Here is a 14,426-nt window from a genome sequence, read left to right as displayed (position 1 = left end):
TGACAAAGATTCTCCATAATTTATCTTGTGAAGCGCCCTGAATTATATGGATTTGTAGTATACAAAATTAATTTTTAAAAATTCCAGGGTACATTGTGAAGGAGTTTAGCATGCTAATGTCAACTCCCCCCCCCCCACGCAACATATCCGTAAGCCCTGTATCTCCAGCAAGCACATTGGAATGCATTGCTCTGCAACAGAATGGCCCAGATTGCACCCGGCGCTGGCTCTTCTTTCCAGGCACGACTGCCCTACCCAGGACGGGGGAGGAGCGGCAGGGGGCCGGGATCCGGCTCCGAGGCCCCTCTGGGAAGCCGGGAGGGGTCCTCCGGCCAAGGAAGCCTCTTGGGGGAAGCCCCGCCCGTCTCTGCCGCCGGACCCCTGGCCCGCCCCGGCCGGGAGACGGACGGGCAGGCAGCCGGCTGGGGCGGCGGGCGGGCGGGCGGGCGGGCGGGCGAGGCGACTTTCTCTCGGGAGGGACGGAGGGGCGCCGTCCACGGACCCGCTCTCTGCCCCGAGGGGACGGCCACCAGGCGCCTTTCCAGTTCGTGCAGTGGGCGGCGGCGGCGGCGGCGGCGGCGGCGTCTGGGTCGCGCTCCCTCCTGGCTTCCCCGAGCTCGGCGCTCCGCCCCGCGGCGCCGCTGACCCGGATGCGCTCGGCTTTCCCGGCCCGCCTCTGCCCGCGCCAGAGCCCAGAAGGAGGCCGAGGCGAAGGAGGCGAAGGAGGCGGCGGCGGCGGCGGCGGCCCGCCATGGCCGAGTCCCCGGAGGAGGTGGCGGTGCTGGTGCAGCGCGTGCTGAAGGACCTGCGCAACGCCTTCCAGCGCAACCCGCACATGTGAGTCCGGCCTCTCCCCGCCGGCGCCCTGGGCGGCCTCCCCCCGCCACCCCCCCCCGCCGGCATCGGCCGAGGGCAGCCCAGAGAAGAGAGAGCATCCTGGGCGATGGGGGGGGGCAGGTTCAGCTCTCTGCGCCCCCGGGTTCAAGGCGTGGCGTAGCTTTCCCTTCCAAGCCTTGCTGGGGAGAGCGCGAGAGAAGGCGGCCCTCCTGAGCCGCCATGGAGCTTGGCCAGGGCTTCTGCCCGAAGAAGAAGATGATTGCCGTGTTGGTCTCTAAAGCACATTTCCATTTTGAATGGTTCGGCGTTCATGTCCTTCGGCAGTATCCCTCTCTTCCTGGGATTTCAGATAGTTTTTTCGTGTCATGATGGCCTCGGTCGTGGGTGATTAAGCTGAGATTTCTGCATTGGAGAGGCTTGAGCTAGATTACCTTCAGAGTCTCTTCCAACTCCACAATTCTATGAATCATTAGCCAAAATGGGCAAATTGGGAGAGAAGAAAGGGGGGGGGACCCCCTCTGGATCATTAGCATGGATGTCTTTTACCAGTTAGAATAACTTGTGTAAGATCCCATTTCAGATCTGTGGTGATGATGATGATGATGATGATAATTTATTATTTGTACCCCACCCATCCCAATGTGGCCATTATGACCACAACATTAGTAATACAGTGCCTGTTGTTGGTAATCAGTTGTAATAATAATAATAATAATAATAATAATAATAATAATAATAATAATAATTTATTTGTACCCTGCCCATCTGGCTGGGTTTCCCCAGCCACTCTGGGCGGCTTCCAACAAAAATTAAAAATACATTAAAATGTCACACATTAAAAACTTCCCTGAACAGGGCTGCCTTCAGATGCCTTCTAAATGTCAGGTAGTTGTTTTTGTCTTTGACATCTGGTGGGAGTGTGCCCTCTGCCTGGTTCCCTGTAACTTGGCTTCTCGCAGGGAGGGAACTGCCAGAAGGCCCTTGGAGCTGGACCTCAGTGTCTGGGCAGAATGATGGGGGTGGAGATGCTCCTTCAGGTATAGATAGATGGGTGTTTAGCTCCTAAGGTCTCAACTTTTAAATTTTGCTCTGGAATTTGATTAATGTATAAGAAAATATTTTCAAAGATGAAAGATGACAATTATTGAGGTCAACCTCAGTTTCAAAGATGACAATTATTGAGGTCAACACGCTGAACAAATTAGAATGCTGTTAAAAATAATAAAAGCATGCAACACTTTCTCCGCTTTTTAAATTATTTGATAATTACTACAGGGCCCACCACATATTAAAGGAAATATGTGTCCTTTTTCTCCATCTGTGTCTCCATAGGGACCACCATGACATATGGAGGGGAGTCATATGTCTGGAAGCAGGCAGTAAAAATGCACAATTTGGAGCTTTGATTGGCACATTTTTAAATAAATGTCTTCCTTCTGTGTGTTATGATGATAGCTGCATAGGCAGATGGTAGACAATCAGAAATGCGTTCTTAGTAATGTGTGAAGTAGCACTGAGAATTAGATGGCAGCATTATGCATCTGTTAGATATGCGTAGGTCTGTTCAGCGGTGGAGTAAGCTGATTGGGCGCCTGGGGTGGCGTGCTTACCCTGCGCCCAGGGGCGGGGCCAGTCAGGGCAGGACGCCCCGAGCAGTCTGCCTGCTTCCCCCCCTCAGCCGCCCTACAGCTGAGGGGGAGGCGGTGGGCAGACCGTTTGGGGCAGCGCGGAACCTGCGGGCACCCAAACCACCTGCAGGCCCTGTGGTGAGTGCCGCCCGGCATTTTGTCACCCTCCTCGGTGGTGATACCTGGGGTGCCCACCCACACTGCACCCCATTCTCTGCCCCTGGGTCTATTATTTTGAATAGGCTACTTTTTACAGTGTCATCCTTACAGGGTTTATAATACAGGTTGCTATAAAGTGAAAATTTAGAATAAGGACCCATTCTGAGATTATTAAATCTCCTTGTAGAACTTATTGGAAAGGAGAACACCCTTTTGCACATCCTGTATCAGTAGGTAACTGGGGGTAGACTTTGTAACTGGGCCAGACTCTAGAACGGGCTTTCCCGGCCCGCCTCTGCCCGCGCCAGAGCCGAGCATCCCTGACCACTGGTCCTGCTAGCTAGGGATCATGGGAGTTGCAGGCCAAAAACATCTGGAGGGCCGAGGTTGAGGAAGCCTGCTCTAGAATGTAGGAAGCTACCTTATACCAAGTCAGACCATTATTCATCTTGCTCTGGATTGTCAACACTGTTTGGTGGAGGTTCTGCAAGCTTCCAGGTGGCAAATCTTTGCTAGTTCTACTGGAGATGCCAGAGTTGGATCTGGCACTGTCTGCATGCAAAGCAGCTGCTAAGGCTCCATTCTGAGAACAGAAAGCTTACTAATGAGTCAATTAACAATATCCAAATGTAGTCCCAAAGTTGATGGCATTAGTACTCATCAGCACTTCACACTTTTATTCCTTGACTTAAAATCTTGAACAGGCAGCCAGTAGAGTTCATTTTTGTGTCACGTTGTACCTGGCATTGAGAAACTTCCATGGTCCAGATTGCTGACTGGATCTGGCAGATTGGGACAGATAACTTTGATAGCATATCATCTGTGTTGGTCACCTTTGGATTTCAGGTCTCATTCAGTGGTTTTAATCTTTGTAAATGGCCAGGGACCTATATAGTTCAAGAATTGCCACTATTGAGGCCCTTATCTAGAGTTGCCTTTTCTTTTCTTTTTAGTTTTGCAAGATCTTTAAAAAGAAGAAGTTTTGAGCTATTTTTAAGGTGGGCTTAAGGGGGAAGGCTTTTTTGCTGGGATGGTACCAACCCCTGGAATACTGTCAGAAGTTTGGCTTTTGGAGCAGATAATGATTCTTTTAAGATCCTGAATCTGATCTTTAATTCCTGCTGCCTTTCATACTCGTTCTAATCTTTTAATTGCTTTTGCATATTCTTTCCTTATGGTAATGGTTTTAATGGTTTTAAAATTTGTACTTATCTTTTGTCTGATTAAGTCTTTTCTAAAAAGTTGGAATAGACATGATGTATAAAATGGGGTAGAAATGTTGACTAAAAGTAGAGCTGGAGTCTTGGGCAGGTGCAGATTTTTAAAATTACAACACCTGTACCCTGGGGTTTGTGGGAACAACACCCTCCTCAAAATTCCCCAGCAGAGAAGTCTTCAAGTGGTTCTTTAAAGAGGACAGATGTGATCATGAGATGCTTGCTTTGTCTTTTACTTGGAGGCCAAAACTTCAATACCCACCAGCCCTTTGTTGGTGATTGAAAAGCCCTTTGTTCTTTAAGTGTAGAAGTAGGAATGAATTTTAGAACAAAATGTTTTTGTGTGTTGAGATCAAACATAGCCATTCTTTCCACATCAAGGAGAGACACCAAGGAGAGCTGGGAAACTTCTGCACTTCCGGGGATGAAAAGTGTCTTCATATATTGAATGGTTGCAAATACACGTTTATTACTGCATGTGAACCGCGGCAAAAAACTGCAGCCAATCTCTGTTTCCTGGATCATTTCTGTCTGTTGTAAACCAAGACGGTGGCCTTAAGAAAGCAGTTGTTTTTTCAGGTTGTGTGGTGTTATCTCTCATACTGAATTTTTGCTTGCTCTCAAGTAGATTGCTTTAATCTCTTTAGAAGAAGAGAACTTTCTATTTTTATGTCTGTAGTGGTTATAAATTAAACATAAAGAGTCATATTTTTGACATGTTTTGCTCATTTGTGTTTTTCTGACTAAAGTAGGACAAGCCACTTTGACTGACATCATGTTCTATATTTAAATATTCACTAAATTTGCCAAATTCAATGTGCGGTGTTCTTGGATCCTACACTGCCACAGAAATTTGAAGCGTATTCATTAAGTAAGCCATGTAATGAAAACGGGACTACTCTTGTGCTTTTTATTTTGTTGTAAGGAGATGCTCACACTAGCAGTCTTACTAATTTGGATGAGAAAATAATGCTTACACTATGCTTGAAGCATTAGAAAATGGTATAATAATAATAATAATAATAATAATAATAATAATAATAATAATAATTTTATTGTTTATACCCCGCCCATCTGGCTCAGTTGCCCCAGCCACTTTCCCTTAGCTTAATATATGTCCTGTCTAGGTTGCTCAGAGATACCTCAAATTGCTTTGCAGTCCAACATCCATTCATTGCATTAACAGATACAGTACAAGTAAACGCCATTGGGAATGGAACATCTTGTTGCCTTCAAATATTAAGCCAGCACAGAAAAAATATAATTGCCATTACAATTCTTATTTGATGTTCACAGGAGACTCAGTTGGGGCAAATAAGGTGGGGTGGAAAATATTCCAAGTGCTTTATTCTTCCAGGGGGGAAAATCCATTTCATTTTCAACATTTTTAAAGCTTTTTGTTTTGTTAGCTTTGTTTATTAAATGCAAATAAAATAAACATGCTAAATTAGATCCCTCTCTAGGGCAGGGCGCTCCAACTTTTCATACCAAGTGGGCCGCCAGAGTACTTCAACGGACTCCACAGGCCATGCATTGCCTTGTCACATGGGGAGGGGGGAAGCGAGGCTGAAATCTGACATGCACACCCAGCCCTTGTGCTGCCTTCCCCAAGCCGCCTAAGCCAGGTGCCCGGCTTTGGGAAGGACTCTGCCAATGCCTCATGCCTCCTTCCCAAAGCCCACCGTACACCTACCTGGTTTTCCAGTGTGAGGGCTTGGGGGGGAGGGACACCGGAAAAGGCCTTGGGGGCTGCATGTTGGACCCCCCTGCTCTAGGACATAGGAAATAAATATGTATTTTTATTATTTATACCCCACCCACTCCAATTTAAGTGGAAAAAATCCTGATGCAAATGATCCAAATTTGCATCAGAAATATTTCAAGAAATAATAATAATAATAATAATAATAATAATAATAATAATAATAAGCCTCCCTCACTGGTTGGGGCCACAGAGCACTAGCCAGTATTTTCACTCTGAACAGGAAGATATTCTGTTCATGTAATGGGAGTTGCCCCACAGCCCCTTGTTTCATCCTGAACAGTGGTGCTTATTCCCAGGCAAATGTGCCTAGGATTGCAACCTGAAGCAGGCAAGTAGCAGATCTGAGCGGGTCTAGGGCAGTCACAGGCAAACTCCAGTCCTCCAGATGTTTGGGACTACAATTCCCCTCAACCCTGACCACTGGTTCTGTTAGCTAGGGATGACGGGAATTGGAGTCTCAAGCACTTGGAGGGCCAGAGTTTGCCTTTGCCTGGTCTAGGGTGTCACATTCCCCTGAAGACAAAAACAGCTTGCCTCCAGTTGGGCATAGCTGTTTGCTTTGTAGTGGGACTGCCTGGATGCCCAGCTCACACGAAACAAGGCACTGTCTTCGGTTTTAACTTGCAATCTGCTATTTGAAGAGACTGGTTTCTGACCATGACAAGCCTCTATTCCCTGCTTCTTAAAGTGGGTAACAGTTTACTTTGTGTCTTGTACTCTGGCTCAGTGGCAATAAGTATTATCATTTCAGTTTTATTTCTATGAGAAGTGAATTTTGGAAAGAAAAGAGAGGCCCCAAATTGTTCAGTTCAGCTTTCTTTTTTCCCTCCTGAAGCCTGTTTCAGGTTACCAGTGCAAAAGGAGCTACATTCCTTTGTGCAAATTAATTTTTGCACCTCTGCAAGGTAAGTGCTAAATGCCTTAGGCCCCAAATATCTGAGAGGCTGCCTTCTGCCCTGCAGACCCTCTCCTGCTCATTTCAGCAAAGGGGGCTCTCTTGGTAGTTCCAGCAGCCTCAGAGGTGCAGTGGGTGGCAACTTGGGAGAGAGCATTTTCTGGGACAGCCCCTGGGTTGTGAAATCTTTGTACAGTTTCTGTCATTTGCTGAAGAGTGGCATCTTTACACCCAAGAGAGAGATCTTTTCAGAACCCGCCACATTATTGTGGATGTAATTTGTTTTAAACTTGTTGTAAGCCACCCAGGGACCGTATGGTAATAAATAAAGTAATAATATAATAGGAAGAAGGTGACACTGTCTCAGCCTAACCCTTAGCATAGGGATTTCCTCAGGATAAAGTGGGTCAGAAACTCTGTTTATCGGCTTGTCCTTGGAGGAAGCATGTGATAAAAATAAATATAATTAATAATAATTAGAATGTTCTGTAGCAGATATTTTTTTATTCAGCAGCTCAAAATTGTGTGCTCAAGTCTTAGCATGCTGAAAATTGCTTTGTCTTTATTCTTTTTAAACAAATGAACTAAATGGCCTGTTTCCATACTCCCTGCAGTGGAACAAAATAATGTACTCAAAAATTTATTTGCATGTTGTTGTTGTTTAGTCGTTTAGTCGTGTCCGACTCTTCGTGACCCCCTGGACCAGAGCACGCCAGGCACTCCTGTCTTCCACTGCCTCCTGCAGTTTGGTCAGACTCATGTTAGCAGCTTCAAGAACACTGTCCCACCATCTCGTCCTCTGTCGCCCCCTTCTCCTTGTGCCCTCCATCTTTCCCAACATCAGGGCCTTTTCCAGGGAGTCTTCTCTTCTCATGAGGTGGCCAAAGTATTGGAGCCTCAGCTTCACGATCTGTCCTTCCAGTGAGCACTCAGGGCTGATTTCCTTCAGAATGGATAGGTTTGATCTTCTTGCAGTCCATGGGACTCTCGAGAGTCTCCTCCAGCACCATAATTCAAAAGCATCAATTCTTCGGCGATCAGCCTTCTTGATGGTCCAGCTCTCACTTCCATACATCACTACTGGGAAAACTATAACTTTAACTATACAGACCTTTGTTGGTAAGGTGATGTCTCTGCTTTTTAAGATGCTGTCTAGGTTTGTCATTGCATTTTTCCCAAGAAGCAGGCGTCTTTTAATTTCGTGGCTGCTGTCACCATCTGCAGTGATCATGGAGCCCAAGAAAGGGAAATCTCTCACTGCCTCCATTTCTTCCCCTTCTATTTGCCAGGAGGTGATGGGACCAGTGGCCATGATCTTCGTTTTTTTGATGTTGAGCTTCAGACCATATTTTGCGCTCTCCTGTTTCACCCTCATTAAAAGGTTCTTTAATTCCTCCTCACTTTCTGCCATCAAGGTTGTGTCATCTGCATATCTGAGGTTGTTGATATTTCTTCTGGCAATCTTAATTCCGGCTTGGGATTCATCCAGCCCAGCCTTTCGCATGATGAATTCTGCATATAAGTTAAATAAGCAAGTTAAATAAACTTGAGAACAACGGTGGAAAAAAGAGTAATCTGGGACGCAAGTAAAGCGGTCATGAGGGTTTCTTATTCAACAGAATGCAATAAAAAAGAGGACTCAAAATGAAAAAAAGGATAAAATTTTGGAAAAAAATAAAAGAAGGAGAGAAGAAATTAAGGTCGAAACCAAATTCACGGGAGATTCTGAGAGAAATTAAGTTATATCAAGTACAATACATGAAATTGATAAACCAAGAAGTAGAATGGAAAATAAAACAGATGAGGTAAAAGACATTTGAATCGGCTAATAAATGTGGGAAACTGCTAGCTTGGCAGTTGAAAAAAAGACAGATGTTAAATACTATCACAAATCTCGAGATAGAAGGGAAAAACATTCAGAATCCTGTGGACATTAGAAGGTGCTTCCAGAGATATTTTAAACAACTTTACACACAAGGACCACAGAAAGAGACTGATATAGACCAATTTTTAAGATCTAATGGATTACAAAAAATATCGCAAGAAAATAAGACAATGTTGAACTATACAATTACAGAACAGGAGATTGAAGGTGCCATTCAGAACATGCAACTGAGCAAGTCTCCAGGGCCGGACGGGCTAACCTCCAAGTATTACAGAACTTTGAAAGACTATTTAATTCAACCACTAAAGGAGGTTTGTAACGAAATCATGGAGGGGAAGAAGGCGCCGGAGTCGTGGAAAGAAGCTTTTATTACACTTATACCGAAATCTGAGTCTGAAAAGACACAACTCAAGAACTACCGTCCCATATCCCTCTTAAATGTGGATTATAAAATTTTTGCTGACATTTTAGCCAACAGATTAAAAAAAGTATTAGTTGAAGAGATTCATAAGGACCAGGCAGGCTTTCTTCCAGGTAGACACTTGTCTGTAATACAAGGAATATAATTGACATTTTGGAGATATTACAAGTAAATATTAATACAAAAGCAGCCTTAATTTTTATTGATGCGGAGAAGGCCTTTGATAATATTCCTTGGAATTTTATGAAGAAAAATCTCAAGGGAATGGGGGTGGGACATGGGTTTGAAAATGGTATAAGTGCAATTTATTCAGAACAAAAAGCTAAATTGATAGTTAACAATGTGGTGACTGAAGAATTTAAGATAGAAAAAGGAACACGACAGGGTTGCCCTATCTCTCCATTATTATTTATTTCGGTCCTGGAGGTGTGCTGAATATGATTAGAAGGGACCGTCTGATTAAAGGAATTCAGGTCGGAGCCAAACAATATAAATTGAAGGCTTTTGCAGATGACTTAGTTTTGACATTACAGGAGCCAGAATCTAGTACGAAAAGGGTATTAGAACTGATTCAAGAATTTGGTCAGGTGGCAGGATTTAAATTGAATAAGTCAAAAACTAAGGTTTTAGAGAAAAATTTAACACAGATCGAAAAAGAAAGGTTTCAGAATGAGACTGGTTTGACCATAGTTAAGAAAGTGAAATATCTGGGGATTAATATGACAGCTAAAAACTTGAATTTATTTAAGGATAACTATGAGAAATGTTGGTTAGAAGTTAAAAAAGATTTAGAAATATGGTCCAAATTGAAGCTTTCCTTGTTGGGTCGAATTGCAGTTATAAAGATGAATGTATTGCCAAAAATGTTATTTTTGTTTCAAACTTTGCAGATTGTGGACAAGATGGATTGTTTCAAGAAGTGGCAGAGAGATATTTCTAGATTTGTCTGGCAGGGCAAAAAGCCCAGAATAAAATTTAAAATACTAACTGATGCAAAGGAGAGGGGGGGGGGTTTGCCCTGCCAGACTTTAAACTTTACTATGAATCAGCAGCATTCTGCTGGCTGAAAGACTGGCTGCTTCTTGAGAACACTGACATTTTGGACTTGGAAGGTTTCAACAATGCTTTTTGGATGCATATTTGTGGTACGACAAGGTTAAAGCGCATAAAGCTTTCAAACACCATATTGTCAGGAAAGCATTATTTAATGTCTGGATAAGGTACAAAGATTTACTGGAAAATAAGACCCCAAGGTGGTTGTCACCCATGGAAGCAAAGGCTCTGAAAAGACTCAATATGGAGGCCAAATGGCCGAAATATTGGGAGATATTAGAACAAGAAGGAGATAAATTGAAACTGCAGAGCTTTGAGAAATTAAAAGATAAAGTGTGAGATTGGCTTCATTCCTATCAAATAAGAGAGGCCTATAATTTGGACAAGAAATTGGGCTTCCAGGTGGAAAAATCGAAATTGGAAACAGAACTGTTAGAACCTAAAACTAAGATTCTTTCAAGAATGTATAACTTGCTGTTAAAATGGAATACACAGGATGAAACAGTTAAATCAGCTATGAAATTTACGACATGTAATGCCCTAAGAGAGAATATTATGAAAATGATTTATAGGTGGTACATGACCCCAGTAAAGCTTGCTAAAATTTATCACCTGCCTGATAACAAATGTTGGAAATGTAAAGAAACTGAGGGTACATTCTTTCACCTCTGGTGGACGTGCCCAAGGATTAAGGCTTTCTGGGAGATGATATATAATGAACTGAAAAAGGTATTTAAATATACCTTCCTTAAGAAACCAGAGGCCTTTCTCCTGGGCATAGTCAGCCAATTGGTGTTAAAGAAAGATAGAACGTTTTTTATGTACGCAACAACAGCAGCAAGAATACTTATCGCAAAGTACTGGAAGACACAAGATTTGCCCACCTTGGAAGAATGGCAGATGCAAGTAATAGACTATATGGAGATGGCAGAAATGACTGGCAGAATCCGAGATCTGGGAGAAGAAGCGGTGGAAGAGGACTGGAAGAAGTTTAAAGACTATCTGCAGAAACACTGCAAAATTTATGAATGCTAAAATGTTGCTGGAGTTTAAAACAATATGGCATTAGTGATATAGGTTTAAAAACTATGTAAAAATGTAACAGAAAAAGGGCGAAAGATTGAAATAATATTATGTCAAAAGTAAATAATATGTTAAAGGCGTTTAAACATAAGGAGGAAAGATTGGAGACATAATAGAATGACTTTAATAATTAGAAATGAATTATGAAAGAGGGTAAGGATTTGCTGTATCTGATTGGGTAAAGAGGAACACAAAAAAGGGAGGCGTGAGGAAGTCAAGAAAGAAAGTTTTGCAAGTATGAACTTAAAGGTTGGAGTTTTTATTTTAAACTTTTTCTTTTTGATAGATGGAATTTACTTTTTTCTACATTTTGGTTTTCTTATCTGTTTTATATGTATTTTTGATTGTCCTTGTTTTTCTTTATTTCTGTGGTTGTTATGTGTTTCTTTTTTCTGTAAAACCTAATAAATATTATATATATATAAAAAAAAAATAAGCAGGGGGACAATATACAGCCTTGCCGTACTCCTTTCCCAATTTTGAACCAATCAGTTGTTCCATATCCAGTTCTAACTGTAGCTTCTTGTCCCACATAGAGATTTCTCAGGAGACAGATGAGGGGATCAGGCACTCCCATTTCTTTAAGAACTTGCCATAGTTTGCTGTGGTCGACACAGTCAAAGGCTTTTGCATAGTCAATGAAGCAGAAGTAGATGTCTTTCTGGAACTCTCTAGCTTTCTCCATAATCCAGCGCATGTTTGCAATTTGGTCTCTGGTTCTGGTTCCACATACTGGTTGAGCCTACCTTGTGGAATTTTAAGTATAACCTTGCTAGCGTGTGAAATGAGTGCAATTGTGCGGTAGTTGGAGCATTCTTTGGCACTTCCCTTCTTTGGGATTGGGATGTAGACTAATCTTCTCCAATCCTCTGGCCACTGATGAGTTTTCCAAATTTGCTGGCATATTGAGTGTAGCACCTTAACAGCATCATCTTTTAAAATTTTAAATAGTTCAGCTGGAATATCATCACTTCCACTGGTCTTGTTATTAGCAATGCTTTCTAACGCCCATTTGACTTCACTCTCCAGGATGTCTGGCTCAAGGTCATCAACCACACTACCTGGGGTATATGAGACATCCATTTCTTTCTGGTATAGTTCCTCTGTGTATTCTTGCCACCTCTTCTTGATGTCTTCTGCTTCTGTGAGGTCCTTTCCACTTTTGTCTTTTATTATGGTAATCTTTGTACAAAATGTTCCTTTCATATCTCCAATTTTCTTGAACAGATCTCTGGTTTTTCCCATTCTATTGTTTTCAATAATAATAATAATTTATTATTTATACCCCACCCATTTGGCTGGGCCTCCCCAGCCGCTCTGGGCGGCTTCCATAGAAACCAAAAATACAGTAAAATCACACGTTAAAAACTTCCCTGAAGTTAAGATGTCTTCTGAATGTCAGGTAGTTGTTTATCGCTTTGACATCTGCTGGAAGGGCGTTCCACAGGGCGGGCGCCACTACCGAGAAGGCCCTCTGCCTGGTTCCCTGTAGCTTTGCTTCTCGCAATGAGGGAACCGCCAGAAGGCCCTCGGCGCTGGACCTCAGCGTCCGGGCAGAATGATGGGGGTGGAGACGCTCCTTCAGGTATACTGGACCGAGGCCGTTTAGGGCTTTAAAGGTCAGCACCAACACTTTGAATTGTGCTCAGAAACGTACTGGGAGCCAATGTAGGTCTTTCAAGACCGGTGTTATATGGTCTCGGCGGCCACCCCCAGTCACCAGTCTAGCTGCCGCATTCTGGATTAGTTGTAGTTTCCGAGTCACCTTCAAAGGTAGCCCCACGTAGAGTGCATTGCAGTAGTCCAAGAGGGAGATAACCAGAGCATGCACCACTCTGGCGAGACAGTCCGCAGGCAGATAGGGTCTCAGCCTATGTACCAGATGGAGCTGGTAAACAGCTGCCCTGGACACAGATTTGACCTGTGCCTCCATGGACAGCTGAGAGTCCAAAATGACTCCCAGGCTGCGCACCTGGTCCTTCAGGGGCACAGTTACCCCATTCAGGACCAAGGAATCCTCCACACCTGCCCGCCTCCTGTCCCCCCAGAACAGTACTTCTGTCTTGTCAGGATTCAATCTCAATCTGTTAGCCACCATCCATCCTCCAACCGCCTCCAGATACTCACACAGGACCTTCAGCGCCTTCACTGGTTCTGATTTAAAAGAGAGGTAGAGCTGGGTATCATCCGATTACTGATGAACACCCAGCCTCAACCTCCTGATGATCTCTCCCAGCGGCTGCATGTAAATGTTGAAAAGCATGGGGGAGAGGACAGAACCCTGAGGCACCCCACAAGTGAGAGCCCAGGGGTCTGAACACTCATCCCCCACCACCACTTTCTGAACACGGCCCAGGAGGAAGGAGCGGAACCACTGTATGACAGTGCCCCCAGCTCCCAGCCCCTCAAGACGGTCCAGAAGGATGTTATGGTCGATGGTATCAAACGCCGCTGAGAGATCCAGCAGAAATAGGAAACAGCTCTCACCTTTGTCCCTAGCCCGCCGGAGATCATCAACCAGTGCCACCAAGGCAGTTTCAGTCCCATGATGAGGCCTGAATCCCGACTGGAAGGGATCCTTCTTCCAGGCGTGCCTGGAGTTGTTCGGCAACCGCTCGCTCAATCACCTTGCCCAAGAATGGAAGATTTGAGACTGGGCGATAGTTGGCCATCGTGGCCACATCTAAAGATGGTTTTTTAAGAAGCGGTTTAATAACCGCCTCTTTCAGCGGGTCTGGGAAGGCTCCCTAACGGAGGGAAGCATTCACCACCCGACGAAGCCCATCGCCCAGTCCTTCCCAGCTAGCTTTTATAAGCCAGGATGGGCAAAAATCCAGGAGACAGGTGGTTGGTTTCACTCGTCCAAGCAGCCTGTCCACATCCTCGGAGGTAACAGATTGGAATTGATCCCACTCAACTTGACTAGACAGAACTCTAGCCTCTATTTCTTTGCATTGCTCGTTTAAGAAGGCTTTCTTGTCTCTCCTTGCTATTTTTTGGAAATCTGCATTCAATTTCCTGTATCTTTCACTAGAATCTTAGAATCATAGAGTTGGAAGAGACCACAAGGTCAATCGAGTACAACCCCCTGCCAAGCAAGAAACACCATCAGAGCACTCGTGACATATGGTTGTCAAGCCTCTGCTTAAAGACCTCCAAAGAAGGAGACTCCACCACACTCCTTGGCAGCAAATTCCACTGTCAAACAGCTCTTACTGTCAGGAAGTTCTTCCTAATGTTTAGGTGGAATCTTCTTTCTTGTAGTTTGGAACCATTGCTCCGTGTCCACTTCTCTGGAGCAGCAGAAAACAACCTTTCTCCCTCCTCTATGTGACATCCTTTTATATATTTGAACATGGCTATCATATCACCCCTTAACCTCCTCTTCTCCAGGCTAAACATGCCCAGCTCCCTTAGCCGTTCCTCATAAGGCATCGTTTCCAGGCCTTTGACCATTTGGGTTGCCCTCCTCTGAACACGTTC

General features: G+C 44.1%; 1 protein-coding gene across 1 annotated transcript in view; it reads left to right on the top strand.

Annotated features, from left to right (window-relative positions):
- Window positions 1-678: 678 nt before the first annotated feature.
- PTAR1 (protein prenyltransferase alpha subunit repeat containing 1) overlaps window positions 679-14,426 on the top strand; it is a 49,544-nt gene continuing 35,796 nt past the window's right edge. The window contains exon 1 of the mRNA XM_079996094.1: window positions 679-837. Coding sequence (XP_079852220.1) covers window positions 752-837 — 86 coding nt within the window. The 5' untranslated portion in view covers window positions 679-751. The remainder of the gene's footprint in view (window positions 838-14,426) is intronic.

Source organism: Podarcis cretensis (assembly GCF_951804945.1).
Source record: "Podarcis cretensis genome assembly, chromosome: 11".
Classification (NCBI taxonomy): domain Eukaryota; kingdom Metazoa; phylum Chordata; class Lepidosauria; order Squamata; family Lacertidae; genus Podarcis; species Podarcis cretensis.
Note: the sequence above shows the minus strand (reverse complement) of the source record. Positions and strands in the feature narration are given on the sequence as shown.